This window comes from Myotis brandtii, unplaced genomic scaffold (genome assembly GCF_000412655.1).
Source record: "Myotis brandtii unplaced genomic scaffold, ASM41265v1 scaffold305, whole genome shotgun sequence".
NCBI classification, from domain to species: Eukaryota; Metazoa; Chordata; class Mammalia; order Chiroptera; family Vespertilionidae; genus Myotis; species Myotis brandtii.
Genome location: NW_005361652.1, coordinates 1,189,155 through 1,199,571, shown reverse-complemented (window position 1 = coordinate 1,199,571; position 10,417 = coordinate 1,189,155). Strand labels below are relative to the sequence as shown.

Below are 10,417 nucleotides of genomic sequence, written 5' to 3'. Positions count from 1 at the left end.
GTAATTATGATGTGTCTTGGTGTGGGTCTTTTCCGGTTCATCTTGTATGGGACTCTCTGTGCTTGTGTGACTTTTTTCTTCCCCACATCAGGGAAGTTTTCTGACACTATATCTTCAAATAGGTTTTCTAACCCTTGTTCCTCTTCCTGTCATTCTGGCACCCCTATTACTTTTATGTTGCTTTGCTTCATTTTGTCCCATAGCTTCCTTAGTCTCTCCTCCTGTCTTTTAATTTTTTTCTCCAATTGCAGTTCAGTTTGGGTGTGTTTTGCTTCCCTGCCTTCTAATTCACTAATTTGGCCCTCTGCTTCTCCTAGTCTACTGTTGAAACTTTCCATGGTGTTTTTTATTGCAGCTATATTACTCTTCATTTCTTCTTGATTCTTACATAAGTTGTTGATTTTTTCATCCATTTCTTCTTGATTCTTACATAAGTTGTTGATTATATTTTTCATCCATCTGGTTTATGTAATGTATGAAGCTCATTCTGAATTATTTTTCTGACATATTTCATGCCTCTGTTTCACTTAGCTGTTTTTCTGGCGATTTCTCTTTTTCTTTCCTTTGGGAGCTTCTTTGTCTACCCATTTTTGGTCTCACTGACAGATCTAGATGTCACGTCATGCAGTGGCTGCTCCTTGGTGGCAGTGGCTCCTCGGGATGTGGTTGCTCCTTAGGCGGCCATGGTAGCGGCTGCTCCTCAGTTGGCAGTGGCTCCTCTGGTGGGTGCTGTTCGCAGCAGTGGTGTCTCCTCTGGCTGATGGGAGAGGCTGCTCACACAGCTGCTGTTCCTTGGGTGGGGGTGGGCTGATCACGAGGCTGCTGCTCCTCGCACGGGTGTAGAATACTTATGTGGCTGCTGCTCTTTGGATCAGGCTGGCTGTGTGCTGCTGCAGTTCCTTAGATGGCATGGGCTGCTCATGAGGCTGGCACTTCTTGGACAGGGGCAGGTTGTTTGCAGGGCTGCTGCTTCTCATTCAGGTACCGGCTGCTCACACAGCTGCTGCTCCTCAGACAGAGGTGGTCTGCTCACACGGCTTCTGCTCCTCAGATGGGGGACAGGCTTCTTGCATGTCTGTTGCTCCTTGTGCGGGAGTGAGCTGCACGTGTGGCTGCTGCTCCTTGGACACGGGTGGGCCATTCACTCGGCTGCTGCTCGTTGGACTGGTGCAGGCTGTGTGTGGCTGCTGCTCCTCAGACCAGCATGGTCTGCACAGGGCTTCTGCTCCTCAGACGGGGGCGGTCTGCTCGGGCAGCTGCTGCTCCTCAGATGGGGGTGGGTTGCTCACACAGCTGCTGCTCCTCGGATGGGGGCGGGCTGTTCATACAGCTGCTGCTCCTCAGAAGGTGGAGCAGCTTCTCATGTGTCTGATGCTCATCTGGTTGCAGTGCCCTGGGCTAAAGCATTGGGCCAGTCAGAGGTGAGCATGCTTCAGAATTCACAGGAGCCTGTGCCCAGGGTGGCTGGAGACTCATTGACTGTGAGACCACAGCCGAGATAGCAGGTCCCTGGCAGGGATTGGCTATCGAGTCCCAGATGTTATCTGAGGGCATCCTGGTTAGAGTTGAAGCTGGGCTCCCAGTTACAGCAGCTCTCCCATTCAAAAAGGCTAGGCCTCTGAGGATCAGCCAGTCTCCCAGTACTGTTTCCAACAGTAGCAGAGGCTGCCTAGTTAGGCAAGCCCAGTTAGCCTGCCCCCTAAGGTCTTGCGGGATCTAACTGTGCCTTACTTACACACACACCCCCCCCACCCAACCACACACTCCTCTTTTGCTCCCTCACTCACACTTGCTCCCTCACTCACTCATGCTCTCTCCCTCACTGCCGTCTTCTTCCTACCTTTGTAGTTGGGCCTGGGTGTTATTGACCCATTCATGGATGGAGTTTCCTCTCCAGGTGTCTGCTTATGTGGCTCACTCTCTAGCACCTTGGCCAGACTGGATAAAATTCACCTCGACAAGACACAACACAAAGGGAACAAAGCACAAATGTATGCATGACACCAATAACCCCAATATAAGTGAATAAGTGACCACCTGAGCAAAGAGAATTAGGGGAGAGAAAAGAAAGCACAAATGATATCAAAGAGAGAGAAAAAGATGAGAGAGAAAAGAAAAAGCAAGATAAAGGAGAAAAAAATATATATATATGGAAAACACCCCAGAACCAATAGATAAATAAAAAAATATATACAAACACCCAGCAAAGAGGGTGGGGGCAGAATCTGTAGAGGCTGAGCTTATATACAGAAAATAAGGTTAAGAATTAGATGAATATGGGGAGGACCACAAGTCAGTACAGAGGAAGTATAAAGGGGAGGAGTGGATAAGAAGAAAGAGAATGAGAGGAAAAGAATAATAATAAATTTACAAAAAAATATTTCAAAAATGGTATAAAAATAAAAATAGCAAATAAAAATAAGATAAAATAGAAGGTTGGAAAAATAATGCTAAAAGAAATAGAAAATAAACCAACAAACAAAAACAGAAAAACAAAGTAAAAAGAAGAAAAAAAGAGATAACAAAATAATAATTAAATAAAAATGAAAAAGTGAAATGTCATTCATTTGACTGGATTAAGATCCCAGTCTTCTGTACTGTACTGTTTCTCAGTTTCCTGTTGCTGGGACTGAAGATCTTTCTTTAGGCCTGTCCCTATGGACTCTCAGGGATTGTTCAGATTATTTTTTAATCCTTTGTACCATTCAGGGTGGAATCTGGGTGTGGTTGTATTGGTTGCCTGGAGACTAGAGGGAAGGGCTATCTCTTCAGGACAAAATGGCTGCCCAGGTCCGGGCTCAGGTATGACTCAGCACCAGACTCGCTGCCACTTCTCCTGGACCCCCTCCTCTCCCCAGATTCCACAATTCCACACCTTCTACCACACCTCAGCCATGGGTAAGTGTCTGTAACCGAAAGGTCCTATGAAATAGGTTCGGTGAAGAAAAGCAAAAGCCACAGAGAGGGGAAGGACTGCGCCTCTGCAAGCTCTTCTCCTGCCGGCACTGTGCTGTCTGGTCAGCCCTTCAGGCTGCCCGCTCTGATCTCAGTCTTTTGTGACTGTGGACCCAGATCTAGAATCCCCTGCCTCCAGCAGTCCTGTGGACCTTCTTTCCACAGTCAGACACTGTGCCTGTCCCCAGGGATGTGGCTTGGTGCTGTGCAGATTCCCTTTGACCCTCTGGGCTCAGAGGTCTGACAAACTCTCCTACCCAGATCCTTGATTTTACCTTTCTCCAAGGGTCCTTTGCCCTTCCTGGCTGCAAACTGTCTCACCAGCTGAGTCTCCTTTACCAATTTGGGTTGGATGTTATTTGTTTCAGCCACTCATTCTATTTGCTCATGACAAGGCTTGGGACACATCCATCTATTCTGCTGCCATTGTGTCTCCCTAAAGAACTTTTTTACCATCCCTAAAAATTAAACAATTAACTCTATTATCTCTCTTCCAAAAACCTAGTAACCTCTATTCTACTTTTTGTCTAGATACCTTATTAAGCAGAAATATACAATATGTGTTCTTTTCTGTCTAGCTTATTTCACTTAGCATAATATTTTCAAGGTTCATCCATGTTTTAGCATATGTCAAAATTTCTTTTATTTTAAGGCTTAATGTCTCAGAGTATGAATACATTGCATTTTGTTTATCCATTCATTCATACACAGACATGTGGGTTGTTTTAGGCTGCTTGCTATCATGAATAATTCTGCTGTAAAAAATTGGTATATACATATCTGTTGTTGGAGTCTCTGTTTTCAATTCTTTGGACTACATACCTAGAAATGGACTTGCTAGATGTGTAATTGTTATTGTGGTATTGGTAGATTCTATTTTAGTTTTGTAAGGAACTGTTCACACATACAATTAACACCTAAGTAACAAACTATTTTCACATGATGATTTGTCATTCACAAAAGGTTTGCTGACTTTATAAATAGGTTAAAAATACTCAGACAGCTACACAGATGCTATATATAAGAACTAGAGGCCCTAGCTGTTTTGGCTCAGTGGATAGCGAGTCAGCCTGAGGAATGAAGGGTCCCAGGTTCGAATCCAGTCAAGGGCACATGCCCAGGTTGCAGGCTTGATCTCCAGTGGGGGGCGTGCAGGAGGCAGCCAATCAATGATTCTCTCTCATCATTGATGTTTCTATCTCTCTCTCCCTCTTCCTTCCTCTCTAAAATCAATGAAAATATATTTAAAAGAAAAGAACTAGAGGCCCGGTGCATGTAATTTGTGCACTGGGGGGGTCTCTCAGCCCAGCCTACGCCCTCTCACAGTTCGGGAGCCCTTGGGGGATGTCCAACTGACAGCTTAGGCTGAACAACCGGTTGCTATGATGCACACTGACCACTAGGGGGCAGTCACTCAATGCAGGACCTCCCACAGGGGGAGTGCCACTCAGCCAGAAGCCCTGAGCTGGACTCATGGCTGGCAAGCACAGCAGCGGTGGTGGGAGCCTCTTCCACCTCTGCAGCAGCACTAAGGATGTCTGACTGCTGACTTAGGCCTGTTCCCTGGACTGCATTAGGCCTCTAGAATGTAAATAAGATGTCCAGCAGAGTACCTAGTACATAGTAAAAATTCCACAAATGTTAGGTTTCTAAATTTTATAGTTAGAGACTTCAAGCTCCTTGAATTTATCCTGTGATATAAATTATCTCAACATAACTTGTGTCTCTCTTTCAGATGAAATGGTTGGGTTCATCTGGCAAATGTGCATTTTATATAGGTGCAGAATTATAGACATTAACAAATTTTGCATTCTATTTTTCAAATGAACCCCAGGAATATTGTATTTCTCTCACTGGTAAGTTCCTAATAAAATCAAAATTAATTTTTCATCTTTTAGGAATCAGTTGGCAGAAGTGGGACCTCAAACGCCATTGCCTCAACACCTGACGATGAGAATGACAGTATAGACATATCAGAAGCATCAACAGAATCAGGTTTTTCTGCCAGTCACTCATCTCCTTTCAACATTTCTGGGAGTGCTACAAATACTGAGTTTGCCAATTCCATTTGTAAGTGTGTTTAATCTCCAAACACTGATGTCTTTTCACATATTAAATACAGGGTTTGACCACTAATTCAGGATTTGAAAAGAATTAAATCATTCTGATATTCAGTTGACATTAAGCCAGATGGATATAAGCTATAAAAATCTACTCTTCTCTGAGCCTATATGGCACCTAAATTTGAACTACAATTGAAAAATTGAGTCCCTCATTTGTAATTTTTTTGCAATCTAAGCACAGTAACTTGAAATACATTTATATTCAGAAATGTATTTTAACTGTCATGATTTGTGTTATCTGATGGTTTAGGAGTTACAGAAATGACACCTACATTTAAAAAATAAAATGCCATAGAAAAAAAGGAACTTATCATGGCTGTGTCTCATTTGTGGAAACACGCAAGCACGTATTATGTAAACATTAGTAATTTCTCTCAATATAATCTCCTTACTTCTTCACAGTATATACTGGATTAGTGGAAGTACCTGAGAAATCACCTAAGAAAACCTCTGAAGTAAATGTTAACCCACTATATGTCTCTACTGCATGTAAAAAACCACTAATCCACATGTATGAAAAGGAATTTACTTCTGAGATCTGCTGTGGTTCTTTGTGGGGTGAGTTTGGTTTCTTTAAAATGAGCTGTTGCTTCTTTGAAGATTATATTTTATCTATGTAATAAAGCTGTGAAAAAATCATAGGTATAAAACATTTATTTTCTATTACCAAATCATTACCAAGAAATTAAAAAAATATATTTATATAATTAATTTGCTCCTTTTTGCTGATTTATCTTCACTGAATGTAGTTTGATGTTTGAATTGGTGTTTCCTACCTTTTTATTCTATTTTTTCTTTTTAACCTGAATTAACTGAACTGAAATATAAAATTGAATTAGGTTATGATTTTTTAAAATTTTTGAGTTTAGTATGTTTTAATATAAGATGTGCAGCATATAATTAATGAGATATTACAAGAAATATTTCTGCAAGTTCTTGTTTTAAAATAATCTTGAGAATTTGTTGAGAAAGTTACTTCTATATCTTTGATAGACTTTTTCAGTCCTTTATTCCAGAAGAATGAATTACTAATATAACCATATTAGTAGTGCTGAGACAATATTTTACCTTGAGCCAGTTTATAGCATAAATGAAACAATAAATGAACAGAAGAAGGGGAGAAATCCAAAGGAAATGCCAATCTCCAATTTTCAAATTCATAGATTTTACTTCATGTATGATTGAACATGGGACAGAACTTTATATTAAAAATAGAGCAATGTAGTGGACATTATAGTTATAAGGATTGAACAACCTAGGTTAAAACCTAACATCCTCAAAGTTTTTGCTAATGTAATGTATCGGATTTAAGAAACCCAAGTTTACTTCATTATCATTTCAGTCAGGTGACTACCCAGTTCATGCCTGGTAATTAATTTTCATTATTTGTGAAAAATTATTTTGAAAAAGAAGAGATTACAGTAAAAATTGACTGCATTTCCTTCTCCCTCTCAGATTCCCCTGTAGGAGAAAAATGTAGTTTGTAAATCTGCCACTGGTCTAGGCATTACTTATAGAACTGGTAAAAGACAGAATGGGAAAATGAAGGCAGAGATCCTTGCCTTTACCCCTAGAGAAAAATATTCTCCAAGAAGAAGGAACATATTGAAGTAATCTTTCTTATATTACCTTGCTGATTTTCCCCTGTGTCTTAGGATATGGAGGAAAACTCCCACAGTGGTTTGAAGTACATTCGAACTTTAGTTTAATCTTCTATTTCAGTTTTGTCATTCTGGTATTTTAAAACAGTGCTTATATGTTTTTTGTTTGTTTGTTTGTTATTGTTTTTTGAGTGACTAGAACCAGCAGACAAAGAGTGTCAAAATTTAAATACACAAAAGTAGGGATTGATTTAATAGACTTTTTGCAATGTAAATATTTTAATATATGTAGTATGAACACAGAATCATTCCATTTTAAATCAGTTTACATATAATTATTTTCAAAACATTAAAACCCATAGATATAGTTAGAAATGAGAAATCAACTGAATTGATATCTTTGTAGGTGCTAGACATCTTTAATATTTAATGGTAACTTTCCAAGGGGTTGATTGATTTTTATAAAGTTTGGGACACAACTAAGGGTTCTGAGATAAAATATGGCACACTAGACACCAGCCAGTACAATATTGCCAAAGGGTATTATCTTCTATATTTGTATGTATTTCAATGAAATTTGTTCTGTTCGTAGACATTCCATTTTTACACAGAATAAGGTTAACATTAGCCTAAAATGATACGCCACCTTTATATAAATCAGAACATTGGCATAACAAAAATACTAATATAAAGTTAATTATAAAAATATAATCTGAGCTAATATAGAACTTTTCTTTTTATATATAAACAGGAGTGAATTTGCTGTTGGGAACCAGATCTAATCTGTATCTTATGGACAGAAGTGGAAAGGCAGATATTACAAAACTTATAAAACGAAGACCATTTCGTCAGATTCAAGTTGTAGAGCCACTCAATTTGCTGATTACTATCTCGGGTTTGTTTAAGAACTAAAATTAGCTGAATAATTATACAAATTAATTAGGTTTCAAACTGGGTTAAAGACTTTCTCAGGAGAAGGTGTTAATAGGAAAGCACTTTAAATATCACATTTATTTGGGACACCAGACTTTCCACTAGTATTTTTTTAACCTATTTATAATTTAAACTAACTTCTGACTTTCCTTTGGTATCTGTATATTTGATTGCAATACACCTAACCTAGGTCAATTATAAGAAAAGCCATGTGTTTTATTAATTATTTTAGAGCGGGAGAGAGAGAGAGAGAGAGAGAGAGAGAGAGAGAGAGACGAGAGAGAGATACGAGAGAGATGAGAGAGACACATTGATCAGTTGTCTCAATTACTTGCCCTGACAAGGATTTAACCTTCAAACTTTTGGTGTATGCCAGAATGACGCTCTAACCAACTGAGCCATCTGGCCAGCACTCAGGTCTTTTCTGATTATCCACCTACTACTTCACAACTCACAATTTCACCCACCCATGCACACATAACCACACTAACGTCCACTATATACCTTTCTTGTGATGTATTCGAAGCAACAAAGAATGAAGTGAATAGATAAAAATGATACTGTGTTGTCCCTGGCACAAACTTATCATAAAAGCCTATGGATAGGGTTAGTAACTAGACTGGATCCTCTAAGGCAGTGGTTCTCAACCTGTGGGTCGCGACCCCTTTGGGGGTCGAACGACCCTTTCACAGGGGTCGCCTAAGACCATCGGAAAACACATATATAATTACATATTGTTTTTGTGATTAATCACTATGCTTTAATTATGTTCAATTTGTAACAATGAAATTGGGGGTCACCACAACATGAGGAACTGTATTAAAGGGTCGCGGCATTAGGAAGGTTGAGAACCACTGCTCTAAGGCCTCTCCACTCTATTCATACAGTAGTTGAATTTCTTAGCTTTGGTCAGCCTGAGCTTGAACCTTTTAATATGAGAGAGCAAGTATATGGATGTTAGTAATGTTAGCATTAAAACTGACTATAGGCCAAAGATGGCAGACAAAAGGACAGAAAAATTTTAAAAATGGTTTGAGTGTAGAATAAAATGATGCTAAATGCAGTCATTTAGATATGTTTATATACTTCCAGCTTATACCTAATAGACATATTGTACATTGATTAATATTTATCTGTATTCTTAAATATGATTAACTTTGCTTTAATAATAAAATCCTCTATAGATGCTAAAACCTCACAATTTTTATCAGATTATACAGTCATCCATTTATAACTGCTTGATGTACATAAAAGCAACATTTAGCAACATTTGAAAATACCTGGGTGGCTGGATAACACAGTGCTTTACTTTTTATTCAGCTTTTTCTAACCTAAATGTGCCATTTTTAAAGCTGAAAATTTTTTCAAATGTGGATTATTTTTGCCTCAGATAGTACAGAGAACATCAGTGTATAAATATGCCTAATAGTTTAGTGCACACATTTATTTTACCATTTAAGAATAGAATGACAACAGATATGGATGTCTGAATTCTAACATTGTTTTTTAAAGTATCATATAAAGCTATATTTAAGATTTATCTTATAAATAAGAATCATATTATTGGGCCTAGAAATCTTTTAATCATAAACCCTAAAATGAATATAAAGCCACTAAAAAGAAACATGAAATTTTAATGGCCAGGTTTTCCTGAAGGAATTATAAAATGTTGATGGCATTTATAATTAGAAAATTAATATTAAAGATAAATTGGGTTGATAAAATATAATAAAACCATTCAACTAGTTTGTAAATATGCCAAAATGAAAGAGCACAGAGAGGTCCATCCCACTGTCCCTGAATGTCTAACAGTGAATACATTAGGCAGCCCTCTCATTCATACCCAATACCAGGGACAGTTTCTCCATCTTTGAATCCTAAAAGGATCATGACTTAGATGAAAGCCAAGATACAAATGAATGGATGGTAATTCTGTTGCCTGCACAGTGGCAGTCTTAACCTGCCCCAAAGAAATATTTTACATTCACTTCAGACAGGCACATAGGTAGCTGGTGGACACTTTTACTATCTTTTGGAAGTGAGAAACATTGCTATCACATTTACAAACTCAGAAGGGAAGACTGATGCAGTATAGTTTTTTAAAAGTGCTTTTTACCCTAATGAAAACATTTGGTTACAAAGGCAGAATGCCTTTACTTTTTATTCTTTTAGTATATGAAGAAAATAGATTGAAACACTATATTGTTTTTTAACCCATCAGGCCATAAAAACAGACTTCGGGTGTATCATCTGACCTGGCTGAGGAACAAGATTTTGAATGATGATCCAGAAAGTAAAAGAAGACAAGAGGAAATGCTAAAGACAGAGGAAGCCTGCAAAGCTATTGATAAGTTGACAGGCTGTGAACACTTCAGTGTTCGTAAGTCCCATTTCATATTTACTATAGTATACAAATTTTGATTCCCTTCACTTGGTGAAGTACATTGTTATGAAAGGCAGAGAAAGGGCAAAGTTTCAACTTCATATACAAAAATGAGTGAATTTTATTGCCACATTTTCCAGGATTTTTATGCCACAATTATGGCTGTTATTGAAAAAATATAGATTGACTGAAATAGCTATAGAAGTTAAATTTGGTTTACTTTCTCACCTTTTTCCTCTTCTCAGTCACTCTAATTACTCCATATAAACTATTATTTTCCTGTTTCTATATAACTTCAACTATATAATGCTTTAGTGTTTCTTCAATAACACACAAGATTATTTATAGGAAATTATCTTTCCTCTAAATAGCAATAAAATAGAATCATATAATAATTCCTTTTATTTTTATTTTTATTTTAT

The 10,417-nt window shown here is 38.1% G+C and overlaps 1 protein-coding gene across 1 annotated transcript in view; it reads left to right on the top strand.

Moving 5' to 3' along the window:
* NRK (Nik related kinase) overlaps positions 1–10,417 on the top strand; it is a 91,290-nt gene that overhangs the window by 60,655 nt on the left and 20,218 nt on the right. The window contains exons 18-21 of the mRNA XM_014542595.1: positions 4,854–5,025; positions 5,481–5,636; positions 7,431–7,574; positions 9,834–9,992. Coding sequence (XP_014398081.1) covers positions 4,854–5,025; positions 5,481–5,636; positions 7,431–7,574; positions 9,834–9,992 — 631 coding nt within the window. The remainder of the gene's footprint in view (positions 1–4,853; positions 5,026–5,480; positions 5,637–7,430; positions 7,575–9,833; positions 9,993–10,417) is intronic.